Source organism: Octopus bimaculoides, chromosome 4 (genome assembly GCF_046866305.1).
Source record: "Octopus bimaculoides isolate indiv1 chromosome 4, ASM4686630v1, whole genome shotgun sequence".
Lineage (NCBI taxonomy): Eukaryota > Metazoa > Mollusca > Cephalopoda > Octopoda > Octopodidae > Octopus > Octopus bimaculoides.
This window is the reverse complement of record NC_142931.1, coordinates 108,810,372-108,831,389: the sequence shown is the minus strand read 5'-3', so window position 1 is coordinate 108,831,389 and position 21,018 is coordinate 108,810,372. Positions and strand designations below refer to the sequence as shown.

At 36.6% G+C, this 21,018-nt stretch overlaps 1 protein-coding gene across 4 annotated transcripts in view; it reads right to left on the bottom strand.

Annotated features, from left to right (window-relative positions):
- Positions 1-21,018, bottom strand: part of LOC106875477 (translin-associated factor X-interacting protein 1) — a 153,293-nt gene that overhangs the window by 14,012 nt on the left and 118,263 nt on the right. For 2 of the 4 annotated variants that reach the window (XM_014923636.3, XM_089351163.1), the window contains exon 14: positions 10,309-10,412. The exons of 1 other annotated variant lie outside the window; for it this stretch is intronic. In XM_014923636.3, the coding sequence (XP_014779122.1) occupies positions 10,309-10,412 (104 nt within the window). Of the gene's footprint in view, positions 1-3,037; positions 3,057-10,308; positions 10,413-21,018 lie in introns of those variants that run through there. One more of the 4 variants, XM_089351164.1, reaches the window with a different exon arrangement.

Genomic DNA, 21,018 nt, shown 5'->3' with positions numbered 1-21,018 from the left:
CAATAGCAGGCATGGAGTCGATTTGCTCAACTAAAGGCGGTGCTCCAGCATGGCCACAGCCAAATGACTGAAACAAGTAAAAGAGTAAATGAGTAAAAGTGTAAAGCGTAAATGCTTATATATGTTTTATAGTGTTTAAACAGTTTCAAAGTTACACTAAATATGTTTTAGTGTGTTTAAACAGAGTTTCAAAGTTTAACTATCAAATGGAAAGAAAAAGTAATTTCTTTATTTTTGTGACAGAAATCATATATTATTAGGAGAAAACTGAATTTGATGTATAATAATATATTGAAGACACTTTTTGCACATGAAATGGTTGTAGTAAAATGATGATAATGACTAGATATATAAGACAATATTTGTTTATTATGTAGTTATAAGAAGAAGGAGCAGTCTTTTGCAGTCTTCTAGATGGCTAAGCTCAATTTAATTGATGATGTTCAGTTTTTAATATCTGTAACATGACATCTGTAGGAAAATGCATGTGGAGTTAGATGGATTGTTAGAGAGAATTTCAAACAGTTCCAGGAATATGTGATTATACAAAGTGTTAATTGTTGAATGGAGGTGGTTATATGTGTGTGTGTGTGTAAGTGGGGAGATATCAGAGCTGAAAAGAAGCAGGGAGACAGCTGTAGGAAAATGTATGTAGAGTTAGAGAGAATTGCAGACAGTTACAGTACCAGGAAGGTGTGAGTGGACAAAGTGGTTGAAGTGTGAGAGTAGGGAATAGGGGTGATAATTGTGTACTAGGAGAAATTTGAGGAAACAAATGTAGGTAAGTGTATGAAGAGTTAGAGAGAATTGTAGACAGTAAGAGTTTTGGGAAGATGTGAATGGGCATAGTGTTTGGTGTTGAGGCTTATGTGTATAGTGGAGCAGGAGGATAGCAAATCTGACAAGAAGTAGGAAGATGAGTGGTTCATTCATCCTTGAGTAGAGTAGGTATGCAAGATTCAGAAGAGCAGAGGATGTTGCAGTAGCAGTGGAGGACAGTGTGAGAGAGAGAGAGAGAAAGAGAGCAAGCAATATATCTGAGAGTCAATGGTTTGAAAAATGTAATTAATAAATGTCCATTAATTAATCAGTCAGATGGCTTTAGTTTGGCTGCAGTCTGTGTAGTAACAACATTGTTCTTGCCGCCACCACCACAATCGCAGTGCCACTGCTGCTGCTTCCACCACCACTACCATCATTGTCCAATGTCTGTTTTCCATGCCAGCATGGGTTGAACGGTTTGACAGGAGATGGCTAACCAGAGAGTTGTCCAAGCTTCAATTGTCTGTTTTGGCCTGGTTTCCATGGCTGGATGCACTTCTGAATGTCAACCACTTCACAGAATGTGGAGGGTGCTTTTTATATGCCACTGGCATGGGTCACATGGGTATTATATCAATAATGAGAGTAAAATAATATTTGGAGGCTGAGGCATTATTTAGTATAACAAGCGCAAGCATGGTTGTGTAGTTAAGAACTTTGTTTCCAAACCAGGTGCTTTTCAGGTTCAGTACCATTGCATAACACTTTGGGCAAGTGTCTTCTATCATAGCCCTAGGTTTAATAAAGGCCTTGTAAATTAATTCAGCACACACACACACACGTGTGTGTTTTCATATGTATATATTACATAAATATGTTTTTCTTTGCTATTTACCTAAATTATTCTTTATGAAGTTCAAACCAGTTGCTAACAAAATGACAAGACGTTTTGTGCTAAGACAGTTCCAGAGATTTCTAAATATGTAGTTGAGTTGGTGTGTGCATATATATAGGTGTATGCACCAACATTTGTTCTGGGTGAACATATGACTTCAGTGCTTTGATGTTTGTGGATGTCTGAGTGTGCATCAGTGCTTTCTACATACGTCTTTTTGTAGATACAAACAACCAAGTATATATCAACAAATTCACTTAAGAATTCTCAGATGCTGAATCTTTAAATGTGTCACAGTGTGCTCCTGACTGGTGGATCAGATTTGGAGGGTGTGTGTCAGTCTCTTTTCTTCTTTTTTAGGAAAATACTGATATTTTAATAGGGCACAGAAAGTGTGTCAATAGCCAGCTGGAGGAGGTGTCTTCCTGGGACTACAAGCTACAGTAGCATCCATCTTTAGTGGTTAGCCACATTTAAGTGGCAAATATACTTCACCTAATATTTTTTTTTATTTATTTTTTTTTTGTGCAAATCCATAGTTACAAAAAACACATGCATCTGTATGCATGCGTGTATATGTTTGCATGCACATGTGTAAGTGTGTGTGTACATATACATGTCAGTGTATTTATATTTGGCTCTGTGACATTCACTGGTTATAAGTGATGTTGTTGTCACTTCTGTCAACAAATTGATTGTTTGCTTGCTTCACACCTTCAAAGAAGTGATATAGATTCCTTACTTTGAAAAACTGGTAAGGGTTAGTAACAAGAAAGCCATCTAGCTATAAAACAATGCCTCAATAATATATACATCTAACTCTTCCTATCATAAATAAATTGATATAAAGTAAATAAAACAAAATGAACATGTGCAAAGGTATACCAAAACACAATGAAGGGCATTACAGAAGTAAACAAATTCTGTTTCATCAATATTTGATTACAAATCCATGCTTGTAAGAATTTTGTACATTTTGCCCATCTAATATTTTTTCTCTTACTTGGTGGATTGATCTGAAGGAAGGGGCTATGCTCAAGTCCTTCACAGGCTCTCTCTGAGACCTAAGAACTGTTTATTATCTCGATAAGTCCCAAATATTTTCACCTTCAACAGTAACCTTAATATCTTCATGAATGTTAATCTGACCTACTTTACAAACTGGAACATTAGATTATTTCTAATGCTTTTCTTATGTTCCTTGTGTTAGCTATGCTTTGATCTCTTACCTTCATTCATAACTGCAAGAATGTGATTATAGAACACTTGATATTACTTGTAAGCTGTGATACACTTCTTTCTGATAACCGACAACAACAACCTCCACCAATTGCCGATATTATGGGCTTCTTTTCCTCAAACCTTCACTTTGTTCCCCTCATGGTCAGTATTTCTTTAGCTATGTAGTAATTGTTAAAGGTACAACCATATAATCGCATTAGTTTTCATAGTTGTTCATGTGCAAAAAAAAAAAAAAAAAAAAGTGCAATTTTTCTGCATTGCTTTCCATAAAAAATTGCTTCCACTACTACTACTACTACTACTAAAAAAAAATGAATGCAAAGGATTAATAATTTCCAATCATCACTGTTTATTTCCAATCATGATCAGAACCAATATTGTCACTCCTTTTTTATTATACTTCATCACATAACAACTCTATCTGCTATGTCCTTTGTTTAAGTTCTCTTTTAACGTTCTGTTTTTATGTTATCACTCTTCATTGTCTCCATGCCATTACAAGCACACATCAAAGCAAGACAGCGAATAAGAACTATTCATGACTGTGTATGAAGCTTTTAAGACATTTCAAACATACACATCATATACAACCATGATACACATTACTTTCTAAAAGTCGATAGATGTGCACAGACAAAAATGTATACACACAACATACACACACACACGGATGTATAGATATATATGCAGTAGCCTACTCAGAAAAATCCAAATGTACAAACATACAGGCAGTTAAAAATATGCATTACTATATACAGAAACATAGATATATATATATATATATATATATAAGCAGACAGATAACAGATGTAGTTATGCATGTATTGATATTTTCACATACAAATATTCTGGAATGTTCAAGCCTTAGTGTTATTTTATAAATAAATGGTCCAACACATGCATATATTCTAGTAAAAAAGTGTAAAAACTACTACAAAATACTTCCCTCATTTCCTGTTGTTTTTTTTTCCCCCCACTTTTTATTGAAACTGAAAAAATATGATCAATCGATTTGCTATATGGGAACAATAATAGTCTACATTTACCAAGTATGTTGCCTTACCAATATTTATTGATTACACAGTTTGATATTCTTCAGACTTATTATTATTATTATTATTATTATCATCATTATTTTTAGATAGACCAATATACAGACAAAAAGCATGGCAGAATAAGATGTAATTATTGGTATATTATTTTTGCTAAATTTACCCAACTTTAACAGACAACATCTAGGGAAAGTTTTCAGTCCTACTGTGGTTTATAGTCTAGGAATCATGCATAAAACCAAAGCAGGCCAACCACATTCAATTTGGGGTAATTTTAGGTAAAATCATTAGAGGGAGACTAAATTCATCTACATATTTATATGGTTAATCCTTTGTTTAGTTTATATGTGAACAAATATACTTCAACTACTAGGAAGATTAACTCATTAGCACTTAAACTGGCCATATCTGGCCCAAGTATTCTACATGTTTTACATTCCAACTGGCCATATCTAGCCTCTCACACCTACCCTATGCTATCATTCTAAAAATAAACAATCGTATCATAGAAACCTCAAAGCTACAAGATAATGCATGATTAATTCAAAACAATTTGAATAACAAAAAAAAATATATATTTAATATATATATTTAATATAAAGGGTTAAATATCAACTGAGAAACTGAATTTGTTGCTTTTATGTCTGTTTCTTCATGCTAGCATGGGTTAGATGAATATATATTACTGAAGCACTTTTATACAGCTGCCCACCCTCTTGCTAATTCTTATCTGTTTTCCAAGTAAGGGAATGTTCATTTTACATGTCTATGAAGGCACTGAATGAGCAGACAAGATGTTGACAAGAGAAATGACAACACCACAAATATTTGCAAGTTTTGTATAACATAAATGTAAACAAATAAGGTATCAAACACATTGAATTATTCTATCAGCCATCAGTCAGGTGCCCTTCCTGTGTTCAAACTCTCCACTTCCGTCTGTGTTGTACTGCAAGCATACAATCAGCCAGGCTCTTGTTTTCAGCTCAGTCTTTGACGTCAATCCACAAACATCCTCTCACCCTTTCCTCAACTAGTCTCAGAAGTATTACACAAAGGCTATGGACACTGCCCTTCATACTCTGATTAAACCATAAAATGAAAATAAACTCAGTATCAATTAGTCATGTACTCTTTTATAATTAGTTATGCATTATATGTATTCTCTTACACTTCTAGATGCAAAGTAATAAAGGTTAGTTATTCCTTACATGTCCTCCATCTCCCACTAGATCATCCTACCAGGGCTTTACTCCAATTCAATGCAGCAGCTGTGGGCTGGAAGGGGCCTTGTTGTAGGTTCTGCACCAGATGGCTGGACATAATTGAGGAAGATCTCCAGAGGTTTGGCATCACCTTGAAAGATGCAGAAGAGCTGGCATGGGATCACCAGTGATAGAGAGCACTGCTGGACTTGGTTGGTTCTACGCATGATGATGTCTCTGGGACCACTAATCTGGGATGATCCCAGCCACATCAAGCAAAAGCATGAGGGCAAGTGTCTACATTAGACTATGCAATAACATCATCACCATTGTTTTAATGACCACTTTTCTAAGCTTGTTTGAGTCAAAGAGAATTCCCTGAAGCAGATTTTTGATGGCTGATGTCCTACCTGTTGCCAATCCTCATCTGTTTCAAAGCAAGATAATTTCCATCATATGACCCCATATTTTCACAGAAATTGAAGTGAGGGTCACCTCTTGCATGACAGTGACATTTATTTACAACTATTACACAATGTCAAAATAAGGAGGCACAAAAACACAAACATGCACACACACACACACAATGAAGTATTTCTTTCAGTTTTCATGTATCAAGTCTACTCATAATGCTTTGGTCAACATGAAGCTATAATAGAAACAATGGTCCAAGGTACCACACAGTGGGACTTGACTCAGAACCATGTGGTTGGGAAAAGCAACATCATTACAAAGAGAGAGAGAGAGAGAGAGAGAGAGAGAGAGTGTATGTGTGTGTGTTACATACACGGTGCGTCTATATAATTCCCTTAAAACTGTTCTCAGTGGAGCATTGAACTAGGAGCTGTTGTTGTTGGCACTCTGTCGCTTACGACGTCGAGAGTTCCAGTTGATCCGATCAACGGAACAGCCTGCTCGTGAAATTAACGTGCAAGTGGCTGAGCACTCCACAGACACGTGTACCCTTAGCGTAGTTCTCGGGGATATTCAGCGTGACACAGTGTGACAAAGCTGACCCTTTGAATTACAGGCACAACAGAAACAGGAAGTAAGAGTGTGAGAAAGTTGTGGTAGAAGAGTACAGCAGGCTTCGCCACCATCTCCTGCCAGAACCTCGTGGAGCTTTAGGTGTTTTCGCTCAATAAACACTCACAACGCCAGGTCTGGGAATCGAAACCGCGATTCTATGACCGCGAGTCCGCTGCCCTAACTACTAGGCCATTGTACCTCCACTAGGAGCTGTATACACAACTAATTATACACTGTCAACTAACACTGGCTGCAAATATAATAAAATTATATTATAAACACCATAACACCATTTCATTTAATAAGATGAAAGATGAGCATTTTTGTCTCCCTACAAACAAATATTTTTAACATATCTTACTTAGAATCAAGTGTCAGATTTAGAATCTAAAGGCATTTAACAGCACCAGAAGCTATATATTATTCATTTCTGGAAAATAGAATTATATTATTCCTCCTTATGAACACCTCACATTTAAGTCCTCTAGATTTCCTGTAATCTCTTATCCATTATAATAACATGCCATTAAAATCAAGAAACATTAACCATATGATATAAAAGAAACACCAGCATATAATCCCTAATCTCTAGTTTGCTATTGAATCACTGTGATATCTTTCCATTTTATTGTCAGTAAACATTGCCTCTTCTGCTCATTTTTAAACTTTTGTTATAAGCTATTTGCCTTTGTATAAAATCCACCATGCTTTTACCTTTTATCAAGTATGCTAGCTCTTACACCATCTAATTATAAACATTTTGTTCAGTCATTTTCTAGAATCCAAAAGCACATCTCTCTAGGATTATTTTTCTGACTATTCAACCAAAATGTATTCCATCTATACCTTAACTGTTCCACCCATATGAAAACATCTTAACTATTTAGTCAAGGATTATATCAAAGAGCCATAACATCTGTCTAATTTTGAAATAACCTGGAGTCCAATTTGAAAATCCTAAAATAATTAGGGATCACAAATATTCACTTGGAGAATCAGTACTAACAAACAACTTTTAGTACATTTAAAAGTGATAGATTCAGTATCTTTTATCTTTTACTTGTTTCAGTCATTAGATTACAGCCATGCTGGGCCTTCAAGGATTTTTAGTCAAATCAATCGACTCATTTTTATACTACTTATTTTTTTTTTTTAAAACCTAGTACTTATTCTATTGGTCTATATTGCCAAACTGTGAGGTAAGGAGAACATAAACATACCATCACCGATTGTCAAGTGGTGGTGGGGAACAAACACAAACACAAAGACATACACATACACACACACACACACACACACATATACAATGAGCTTCTTTCAGTTTCCATCTACTGAATCCACTCATTAGACTCTGGTCGGCCCCAAATTATAGTAGAGGACACTTGCCCAAGGTGCTATGCAGTGGAACTGAACCTGGCAAGCTTCTTACCACACAGCCATGCCTACACCTATGTTTGCTATTTGTGATCAGCACTGTATAACAGACTCATGTGACAAAGACCAAAGCAATGCATATGGCAGTATAATAGAACTAAATCCATTTATATATATATTGCATTCATAACTTCAGACATGTTTAACATGAAATAGTCATTGTAGATTACAAACGCATCTTTGTCTTAGTAAATAAACAGATGCACACACATCCAGTGGAGCACAATATTATGTAAGAGTTAGTTTCATATTACCTTCGTGTTATTTAAACAATGATCTAGCAATCAATGATTTCATGCATAAACTTCTATCTAACCATCTTAGGACATCAAATTTGCACCTGGACTTGTGATGAAGTTACTAATTATACACAAGTGTGTGATAAATTCTGTGTAGATGTTTTCCTTTTTGCTTTATGAATAAAGGTATCGAACAGTAAGTACATTAGCTCTTCTGTGTGCAGAGGAACTGAAGATGGATTTATGATGTGAATATCTTTCTTAAGGCTATTAGTAGTGTAAACAAAACTAAATAGTTATAATTGATAATCAAGTCCATATTGCAGATTGGGTTCATAAGGAAAATACTTGAAACTTAATAGTCATCGTCATGATGTGTGTGTGTGTGTGTGTGTGTGTGTGTGTGTGTGTATGTACGTATGTATATATGTATGTATATGTGTGCGCATGTGTTTGTGTATGAATGTATGCATGTATGTATGTATGTATGTATGTATGAATACATGCAAACATGCATGTGTGTGTGCGTGTGTGTGTGTGTGTGCACATATGAATGCATACTAAAAACTTCTACTAGGGCCAAAAGTGTAATAGTAGAAATAACAGATGGTTATGTGCAGGTCCTGCTGATGTCTCCAGATTGATGCAAATCAAGTTTGTAACAGTTTTAGGAGTGGAGAGTAATGACGGTCATATCACATCTTTCCACAGGGTTTTAGAATTAATGTCACTGGATAAGATGTTTGGATGGTCATGATTGAATTGCTTCTGATCACTGGTCTGCTCAGTTAGGCCTGATTAAGTCTAAATAATAATATTAGGTAATCCATAATGTGTATACTTGAGTCACCAGACATCTGCAGAAAGCATCAGTTCACAAAAGAATTCAGAGGACAAAATCACTGTACATCCAACCATCCATAGCAACAGATTAATACCATTAATAAATTGACTGGCGTTATCAGCAAAAGCATATTAATTAGATATAAGAATGCTGAATTCTTTATTTCATCTATTCAGTCGGGTGACTTGATTAAACCAATACAACTCTTCCACACAAGATGTCCTGACCTTCCTTAGCAATCTTTATATCCTCAACTTGATATCCAGTATCTTCCACAAGTCGATTGGTATACCCTCTTCTTGGTCTACTGACACCTGTATATTCATGTCTGGGGTTCCAGAGAAGATCACCGGATAGATATTTTATTCTGGATTCTCCAGTATGAGCTGCATAATGTGTTCTTTCTCTGATTACCATGATGCTGGTTGGAAGACTGCCTTACAGACTCTGCTTTGTAGGGTGTTACTACTATGGAAGACTGAGAACTGCTTGAAAAATTCTTGTGCTTGTACCATCAGGCTTTTTTTCAAGTCCTTGTTCAGTGTCCATGTTGAAGAGCCATAGAAAAATAATGATTTGACAACTGCTTTGAAGAAATAAAGAACTGTGAGCAATTGGCAGTTTGTGTTCATAGCAGTTCACTATGAGCCTTTGATATACCGCATTGAGTTTCAATTAATAGTAATAGTTGTGCGTTGTGTATATACTTTCTTCCCCCCACCCCTGCTTTGTTATTGTAAATGAGTCATATATTTGTCAAACGTGTGATCATCAATTTGAATACATTTAGCCAAAAGTTTTTGATTCATGGAATGATAAACAAGATCCAGTAAAGGAGCTTTCAAATTGTTACTTGAATTGATAGAAACAATAGCCACATGTCCATCAAATTGCACCTTATAGTCTTAAAATTAGTGAAGGCATATGGCTCAGCGGTTAGAGTGTCGAGCTTACAATCATGAGGTTGTGAGTTTGATTACTGGACCAGGCTGTGTGTTGTGTTCTTGAGCAAGACACTTTATTTCACGTCGCTCTAGTTAACTCAGCTGTAGAAATGAGTTGAGACATCACTGGTGCCAAGCTGTATTGGCTTTTGCCTTTCCCTTGGATAACATCAATGGTGTGGAGAGAGGAGGCTGGTATGCATGGGCGACTGCTGGCCTTCCATAAACAACCGTGCCCGGACTTGTGCCTCGGAGGGTAACTTTCTAGGTGCAATCCCATGGTCATTCATGACCGAAGGGTGGGAGTCTCCTCAGTCTTAAAATAAAACTAACACACTAAATAACATAGTTCAAAGTATACCAAACCTGAAGAAAAATGGATTCACAGAACAGTGAACAAGAGTTATCAAGGTAATTTTTACATTATCCCTTGACTTGCTAAAAACAACAGCCAAATATCCATCAAATCACACCTTACTCTTTTAAAACAAGAGGGACATCTCAGACAATATAGTCCCAGATATATCGTGTCTCGAGATAAGTAAAAAAGGAAGAAGAAAACTGACATTTACATAAAAAATTAAGCAATTATTTTAGATGTTAACAATGCAAGTGGCATTTGATTAGCTCAAAACAAAATGTTTGTTTTATGGTTTACTCACTTATCTGCCGTTTCAGCTTTCACTTTCTCCACAAATTGCATTCTCTCTTTTCTTACATATTCTCGAATGGCACTTAAAAATATACCATAGTTGCCTTCATCATCCTGTAAGAGAACAACAGTAATTTCATTTGTGATTATTCATCTCATCCTTATCAACCCCCACTGCTGCTACCCCCACTACCATTACTAATAATGTTCCTACCACTACTAACCACTGCCACCACCACTACTCCCACAACTACTAACACCACCACCACCACCACCACATTCATCATCACATGGCAGAAAACACTTACATAAAATGTCTTGAAGCTGGGTTGAACCTAAAATTTACAGAGTTGCATAACAAGCTTATTAACCCCACAGCCAACATAAATGTATCAAGAAATGTCGAATCAGATATTTCATTAAATCAACTTACTAGGTGCAGGTGTGGTTGCTTCCAAATCACATGAGTATGGGTTCAGTCCCACTGTGTGGCACCTTAGGAAAATGTCTTCTATGATTCCCTCAGGTCAACCAAAGACTTGTAAGTGGATTTGGGAGACAGAAACTGAAAGGCACCAGTAAAAGAGGTGATAAAACATCTTGGACATCCACTGCATCTTTCTCCATCCCTAGTTGTCTTGATCTGGTCTTGTTACAACATTGAAGATTGGTCAAGAGCGGAGATGATGGTGTACAACTCTTCTTCACTTCAAACAAAACCACAGTGCAAGTCATCAGTCATCCCCAAGGATGAGTACTTGTAGATGGTACTCACTGCTCTGACAGATGAACATATACGGTAATTACCCTAAGCATCAGGACCCAGCTATTTGGACAGTGTCCCAAGATGCTGTGTGTTCAAGTATGATATACATCGGAGTGTACCATGAATATGTTTACCTATAACTGCAACCACAACAGGAGGTTTAATAAACTGAAGAATATAAAGGACTGAGCCTATAGGTGCAGGAGTGTCTGTGTGGTAAGTAGCTTGCTTATGAACAACATGGTTCTGGGTTCAGTTCCACTGCGTGGCACCTTGGGCAAGTGTCTTCTACTATAGCCTCGGGCCGACCAAAAGCCTTGTGAGTGGATATGGTAGACGGAAGCTGAAAGAAACCCATCATATATTTGTATATATATATATGTATGTGTGTGTGTGTATGTGTTTGTGTGTTTGTCCCCCCAACATCACTTGACAACCGATGCTGGTGTGTTTACGTCCCCTTAACATAGCGGTTCGGCAAAAGAGACTGATAGAATAAGTACTAGGCTTACAAAGAATAAGTCCTGGGGACAGTTTGCTCGACTGGAAGAGTAGAGAATTGGTCAAGCAAAAGTTGTGGCAGAAGACATGGGTCCAAGGTGTTCCTCACTCAATACAACTGATCCTGTAACTATGGACAGATGTGGAATTCTCAGCCACACAGTTACTATAACTCTTAAGCTACTACTAAAACTCTGCAGATTAAAAACTATTACATACTTCATTAATTCCTTTTCTTAAAAGTAATAATCATAATTTTCTCCCATAATTCAATATGAAGTAAGATTAAATTTTCTCTTTCTCTCATGATTAGAAATATTGGCAATAAAAAAAATATATTTTTGAATCCTAGAAACGAAAATAGAAATGAAATTCTCGCTATTTTATATTTTTTTATTTCACACATGTGCATTGTTTGTTTTTGATTTTGTCAACTAGACAGTATAGTAGGGTCAGTTGTGCACCATCTGTGAGAAAAACGCAATTCACTGCTCCAAAAAATAGCCCTGCTAAGAATATGACGCAATTCACTTCACTAGAAATTTGGAAATGTCATGCTGTACTGCTTGGTATTTATGCCGGAGGCTCCAATATGAACATTTCAGAGTGTTTGGGTGTCAATCTGAAGACAGTGCAAAGGATTTGGAAAAAGTTGGATAAGTCTAATGGTGATTATGAAGGTATAGCAGCTCAGAAAACTCATTCTGATCATTCTGATAAAAAAAAAGAACTCCTGAATTTTTTAGTGAGATCCAGGCCATGATTGACAATGATCCCTCCAAGTCAATCAGTGCCATCGCCAGGGGCATGAGAGTGTCTGAGTTTCTTATCAGACAGGCAGTGCATAAAGACATTTGGCATTCCTCAAACAAGGTGAGAAAGGACTAAATTTTATCCCAAGCCACCAAGGACAAGAGGAAAGATTGCATTATGAAGCTTTTGAACAAATTCAAACATCCCCTCCAACTGATCATGCTTTGGTTTTAAACAGACGAGAAAAATTTCTGCCAGGATCAAATGGTGAACACACAGAACAACTTTTGGCTTGCCGTGTTCTCAAAACATGTACCAAGAGTGATAAAAATCAAACATCCAGTCAACACCTTGGTGTTTGGAGTGATCACTAGTGCTGGCGAGGTTATGCCTCCATTCATCTTCCCACATGGCCTTATACTCAATACGGAGGCCTACATCATGTGCCTGGATGAGGTAGTGCTGCTCTGGGTGAAGAGGGTGGCTGCTAGAAGATCCTATGTCTAGCAACAGGACTTTGCACGATGCCACACAGGCAGGAGAACCCAGTCATGGCTGTCAGACAATTTCTGCAATCACATCACCCTTAACATCTGGCCACCTAACTCTCCAAATTGCAACCTCTTATTATGTGTGGGGTACAATTGAGCAAAAGACCAACAAAACTTCTTGTAACAGTAAAGATGAACTGAAGGTTAGGATTATGGCAGCATTCTCCAACTTAAACAAGGATACTTTGCAGAAGAGTTGCAGGAGATTCCAAAGTCGTCTAAATTTACTCTTTAGCTTTTCAAGATATTTTTATGTAATTTTGGTAAATATATCTGTTAAAATGAGATGCCAGTGTTATTTTCATTTTTGCATAATTTAGATGACAATTTATTCATCACAGCCTGTATATATATATATACACACACACACACACTGAATATATATATATATATACTGAAAGCTATAATGAATAAACACTTGAATCAGTCAAAACAACTTTACATCATTCCCAAATTATCAAAATTGAATATAAATATATTTTTTTTAAATAGGGCACCCAATGGTAAAATTCAAGAGTATAAAATAGACACATACACATGAATATAAGGTGATAAAACCTAAAAGGGTAATACAAGACTACATGAGCTCATTTTCAAATGCCAAATACTCCAATTCTACCATGTTGGTATCCTATATTCATGATTTGAAGAGGAGGAATATGAGCTATACTACTGAATGGTCAGTCCTGTCTGAGGTCCCCTGCTTTAACGTTAATTTAAACAGATGTAGATTATGCCTAAGTGAATTGAACTTGATTCTTAAATGTGACTGATGGTCCTCTGATATTCCTCAGGCACAAGCTGATAAATTTTCTCCACATTTCTGGGGTAACACTCATGGCAGGTCTTCCACTTTTGAAGTGCCCATGCCCCTCAAAACAATACATATGACCCATTGCTGAATTGTCGTAAGCTTGCCAAAACATGCTCAATGTCTCTGTAGCAGACTTCCCATGTTTAACACAAAACTTCAAGTTGGCTCTTTGTTCCAGCTTCCTGTCCATGAGAAAAATCACAAACTACAGCATACACATGTTCACAAAAACACAAGTTCGACAACTAGCGAAGTAAACACACTGATGTCACCCAGCACATTGCCTCATGAAGGTCACTGCTAGCTCCCACTGAGTATGCAATTATGTGTTGCCATCTGCTGGTGCACTACAGAACTAATCTGGGAACCTTTTGATACCAACTCATATTTGATTTGAAACAACTATACTGTATCATAGGATATATGTACCTTATTTATAGTTTTGCTAGTGTTGCCTCTGCACTTCAGAATGATATTTCTTTTGCAGTGTGGCTCTCCATTTATAATGAGAGCAACTTCATTGCATCCAGATGCATTGAAATGATATGCATGTCCTCCAGACAGCCTCTTGTACCAATTTGAAACTCCGAAAAGAGATCAAACTCCAAGTTATATGTGAAATTGCTGACATAGCTATTTTTTGCATAGAACCAAATGCTGAAGTCTAAGTAACAGGGTGGTCAAAAGTGAACCAGTATTGTGGTATATTTGCCCTATTACTTTAAAAGTTTGCATGAATTTCTCTTTCTCTGGTGATGCTGATTCCAAAAGAAGTTGTTTTGAAAGTAAAGTTATATCAACAAATGCATAGAATCTTCAATAGCAGCATTAAGAAAGTGTGGATCAGCCAGACCTGGTAGATTAACTTTTCTATAGGAGCAACACATATTTGTTCTTGTTTCTCTTTCTTGTCTAAGCACTTATCACAAAGTTTGGATATGCTATCAATAGAAAATATTTTCTCAGAAACATAATAATGTCCAAAATCATAGTTGAGAGCACTTCTTTACCACATGTGTGTTTGACAGAAATTAAGCTTTTATGTGCCTTGCTCACTGAGCTTTTTGCTTGGACTGTCAGTATTTTCAGCATATCTAGCAGTATTCTTTAGGTGAGACTTTCAATCATTAGGTACCTCCCATTGTCTACAGACAGCCTGTCTGGCAGCAATCTATTTATGGCAATTGTCACATTCAATATCTCAATCATGTTTTTTTTTGTAAGCTGCATTCTTGGCAGTATTACCTCGCAGTATTTGTTGACACTTCATTTGCTTCTGTTTTGCTCAGAACATACTTGCAATAATGCCACAAAAAGATGTGCCCCACATATTTTTCGGTGGCATTATTGATGGAAACAATATTAAAAGAAGTCCTTTCCTGTTATGCTGGCACTCCATCAGTTATAACAACAAGGGTTCTGGATGATCCAATCAATGGAACAGTCTCCTTGTGAAATTAACATGTAAGTGGCTGAGTACTCCACAGACACACATACCCTTAACGTAGTTCTCAGGAACATTCAGAGTGACACAGAGTATGCCAAGGCTGACCCTTTGAAATGCAGATATTACTCATTTTTGCCAGCTAAGTGGACTGGAGCAATATGAAATAAAGTGTCTTGCTCAAAGATATAATGTGCTGCCAGGTACTGAACTCATGATATTACAATGGTGAGTCAAATACCCTAACCACAAAGCCATATGCTTCCCTTTTATAACAAAGGGGGAAAAATCTGTTTTGAAAAAAAGAGCAATCAAAAAGATATACAAATGGTGCTGTTGTAGAATGAAATTATCGCTGTTTGGTGCTGACCTGTGTTTATAAGATTAAAGAGAAATTCTAAAATTGTGATTCCAAGATTTGTAAGACTTAATCAGTTTGAGTGACAAAAGGTATGAAAATGTAAACATAGTGTTTTTGTGACATATATGTTTATTAAATAAAAGTACTTATAATGTCAAACCTCAGAAGCTATTAGCAAATTTTTATGAAGAGCAATAAGTGTAGAGAGAGACAAGAAGAGAAAGAAAAACAGGAAGAAACTACAAAAGTAAAAATGTAAGGGAGAGACAATAGGGGAGAAAGAAGACAGACAGACAGCATCCAGGTGAGAAAATAGTCTTCCTCTTTGCTATTGTTTTTCTCTCTGATATTGTATTGATTCTCCCCACCACTTTTTTTTTTCTACTGCTTGTGTTTCTTACTCATCGGTCACTGCAAATTTTCCTGAGAAGCTGTAAGTTTTGAGAAAGTAAGTAGGGGAGGGAAGTAAGAGAGAGAGAGAGAGAGAGAAATACATAGTCATATTTATGCCATCATTTATAACAGGTCAATGAGAAAAACAAAGTAAAAGAAAGAGAGAATTTGCTAAATGAAAGAATGAGGAATGAGAAGAAAAATAAAACATAAAATGTCTGAAGGGCTGCATTGGTGGAGGATTAAATGATTGTTACATAAAAACAAGATGTTGGGAGTGGGTGATGCAGGATACCAAAAACAAGGTTCACAGGCAACAGATGGACTCATGCAGTTGTCAAGTGGTATCCAAGAGACCAGAAAATGCCTTTCAGAATGTTTTCACAAAAATAGAAAGATGGGTTTGTTAAACAATTTTGGCCAAGATGAAAAAGCAGAGCACAATCAAGAGAGAAATTGAAAAGCACAGTATGATCAGCAGTGTATAACAACTTCCAAGATCTTGGGCAATACAGTGATATATATATCTTTCCGTGTTCCTTTCTGTAGAAGAGCATAGGCTTGAAACGTTAAAGACTTTCTCAATTCCCGAGCGTTATACTAATACATCTATTTTTTTTCAACACCACCTGCCTTTGTCTGTTGTTTTTTTGTGAAATATCACTATATATATCATCATCATCATCGTTTAACGTCCGCTTTCCATGCTAGCATGGGTTGGACGATTTGACTGAGGACTGGTGAAACTGGATGGCAACACCAGGCTCCAGTCTGATCTGGCAGAGTTTCTACAGCTGGATGCCCTTCCTAACGCCAACCACTCTGAGAGTGTAGTGGGTGCTTTTACGTGTCACCCGCACAAAAACGGCCACGCTCGAAATGGTGTCTTTTATGTGCCACCCGCACAAGCCAGTCCAGGGGCACTGGCAACGATCTCGCTCGAAAATCCTACAGGAGCCAGTCAGGCGGTACTGGCAACGGCCACGCTCAAAATGGTGCATCTCATGTGCCACCCGCACAAGAACCAGTCCAGGGGCACTGGCAACGATCTTACTTGGCTTGCCGGGTCTTCTCACGCACAGCCCATTTCCAAAGGTCTCGGTCCGTAGTCATCGCCTCGGTGAGGCCCAATGTACGAAGGTCTTGCCTCACCACCTCAGCCCAGGTCTTCCTGGGCCTACCTCTTCCACGGGTTCCCTCAACTGTTAGGGTGTGGCACTTTTTCACGCAGCTATCCTCCTCCATTCTCACCACATGTCCATACCAGCGCAATCGTCTCTCTTGCACGCCACAACTGATTCTTCTAATGTTCAGCTTTTCTCTCAAGATACTTACACTCTAACGGGTATTCACATTGACATTACACATCCAACGGAGCATACTGGCTTCATTCCTTGCGAGCTTACGTATGTCCTCAGCAGTTACAGCCCATGTTTCACTGCCATGTAGCATGGTTGTTCGTACGCATGCGTCATACAGTCTGCCTTTTACTCTGAGTGAGAGTCCCTTTGTCGCCAGCAGGGGTAAGAGCTCTCTAAACTTTGCCCAGGCTATTCTTATTCTAGCAGCTACACTTTCAGCGCACCCACCCCCACTACTAACTTGGTCGCCCAGATAGCGGAAGCTATTGACTACCTCTAGTTTTTCACCCTGGAATGAGATAGAAGTTGTTTCCTGTTTGTTTGCAGTCTTTATTGCACCTGAACATCTGCCACAAACAAAAACTAACTTGCTAGTTAACCTGCCTTTGATGTTGCTGCACCTCTTATGTGTCCATAGCTTGCACCGGGTACATCTTATAGAGTTACTACCTACTCCTTTTCTACATACTGAGCAGGGCCATCTACCTGAAGGGGTTTGTGTTTTATCTACCTTCCTACTTATTAGGATTTTGGTTTTAGCTAGGTTGACTCTAAGGCCCTTCAATTCTAGACCTTGCTTCCACACCTGAAACTTCTCCTCTAGTTCTGATAGTGACTCCGCAATTAGGGCAAGGTCATCAGCATAGAGGAGCTCCCAGGGGCAACCTGTCTTGAACTCCTCTGTGATTGCCTGGAGGACTATGGTAAATAATAGGGGGCTGAGGACGGAACCTTGGTGGACCCCTACCTCTACCCGGAATTCATTGCTGTACTCATTTCCAACCCTCACCTTACTGGCAGCATCTCTGTACATGGCTCGCACAGCTCTCACTAACCATTCTTCTATCCCAAGTTTCCTCATTGACCCCCAGATAAGGGATCGGGGGACCCTGTCAAAGGCTTTCTCCATGTCAACGAAAGCCAGGTACAGAGGTTTATCCTTAGCTAGGTATTTCTCTTGCAACTGTCTCACTAGAAATAAGGCATCAGTAGTGCTTTTACCTGGCACGAACCCAAACTGCATCTCATCTAAATTGATTCGCTCCCTAATTAGTTGGGCTATGACCCTCTCTGTAACTTTCATAACCTGATCTAACAGCTTGATGCCTCTGTAATTATATATATATATATATATATATATATATATATATATATATATATATATATATATATATATATATATATATATATATATATATATATACATATATATACATACATATATATAAAGTTCTACATGGATGAATATAATTTGGACTGTGACATAATCCAAATTTAATCAACAAAAATTTTACCACAACACATCTCCATTACAACATGCCCTTCAATCTAATAATGAGTCAACTGAGCCCCACAAACCCCAGAAAAATTTTATATCAAAAGAGACTATACAAAGTCAAGGTTGGCTTATATTCATCACAGTCTGATGATGACTTATTTGACTGAAACTTCAAAGTTACTGTCAATAATATTCTTGCTGAAGAATTATAAATTTGTACTCTACAAAAGTATTGAGTAACCCTTCAGATTAATGTAAAATTGTTCTAATGATAATTGAATATTAAAAAAAACAACTTTATAATACACACACACACACACACACACGTACATATGTAGCAGGTCTGTTGAGTTGCCTATATTGCCAAGAGCAACTGTAGACATGAAACCACTGGTAAGTTCCTAACCTAGTTTTTGCATATAATATTTCTGTTAGTTTATATTATAATAAACGTAAAGTTAATTATGGAACGTTTACAATTTTGATATTTTTAATAATATTTTTCTATCTTAATATAATAACTATTTTATATACATTCATTTGTTATTTATTGTTGGTTGATATATACATTCTTTTACTATTATTATTATTGTAATTTGACCTGAAGATTAGCTATATTTTTTAATACAATTGATTTTTTGATAGTTTTAATCGATTAAAATATTTTTCCTATTTGAAAATTTGGTTATGAAACACATGTAGTCGTTTTATTACCATTATCTTATGATATTTACTTTGTATTATATTATACTTATTTATTGTGCTTTTACTTATTAATTTTCTATATGTGACTGTGGATTTTCATTGATTAGTTCATGAACCTTGGTTCTTTTCTCTAAAACTATATATATATATATATATATATATATATATATATATATATATATATATATAGGAGAGTTAGGTTTATGAACATAAGCACATGGATTCACTTCCTGGACTAAATAATACATAGCATTTATGAGTAAAGCAGTCAACTCAAATTAAAACAAGCACCAACTGAGTGCTGGTAAAGTCTCTTGCCCAAGGTGTTGCTCAGTGACTAAAGATGGATGTGAAATTCTCAGCCACACAGCTACTACAAATCTTCAGCTACTACTTAAAACTCATCAGATTAACTATTATTACATTCTGCGTTAATTGCTTTTCCTAAAAGTACAAATCATAATTGGTTTCTCATAATTCGATATGAAATAAGATCTAATTTTTTAATCTTTCTCTCATGGTTGAAAGCATTAGAAAGTGTGCGTGAATACATGTGTGTGGGAATATACATGCATATACATATATATATATATATATATATATATATATATATATATATATATATATATATGTATGCATATATGTATATACACACACACACAAATACACACATGCATATATGTGTATATATAGAGAAATAATCAATACATATGTACAGACACAACAATAACCTTGACCGAAATCCAAGTGCATACATTTGGGAAAACAAAGCTTAGATGCATATACACATTTGTGCCTATCCTGACATACTAACAAGTTAAAGATACCATAACACACATACATAGACACAAAGAAAAATGCATCTCACACATGAAACAGTGTGTATGTATGAGTGTGTGTAATACATATATATACTTTTATTCTTTTGCTTGCTTCAACCATTTGACTGTGGCCATGCTGGAGCACCACCTTAAAAAAAGAAGTATGCTCATAGAGGGACTTGAACCCGTGACCCTCAGATCACCTACAGGATTAGCCTTAAAAGTCTGATGCTCAGGTGACTGAGCTGTGTGGAGAATCATCAATTTAACATGTGTTTTTTCATGCATACATAGGTCAGGTGGAATTTATTGAGAAAAATTTTCTATAGCTGGGTGCTCCTCCAGTCATTAACCTTCACTTGTTTCTAAGCGAGGTAATATTTTCCAGTAATTGGAAATATACTTACAAAAGACTGGAAATGAATGATACCGCTTGTATGACAGTTACACTAATTTTACATCATTATGCAATTAGAAGTCAAAGGTACAGTACACCTCCACACACACACACACACACACACATCAAAGTTATACTGGGATGGGATTTTCTATGTCTAGATACTCTTCTTATCACCAGCCCCTATTTGTTTACAAGTCAGGTAATCTACTAGTATATCAAACAATGACGAGCCTGGACATCTTTACATAGAGGACTGGAAACAAAGAATACCATATGAACAAGACTTTAGATTACAAAGATCATGCAACATGCAATGGCATGTCAAGAAGTCAAGACATGTTTTGAGGATGGACAGCTAGATAATGTTTACAATCAGCAAACACACATGAAGATGAGGACAAATATGAAATCACTCACACAAACATACATCAAATCCACACCCAAAACTATATGGTTGGAAAGTGAATTTCTTAATTACACAGCCATAACTGTGTCAATATAAAGAAAAAAATGTTAAAAGAAACTTCATAAGATAAATTCATCGAAAGTTTTATCTTAGTTTTGAGATATT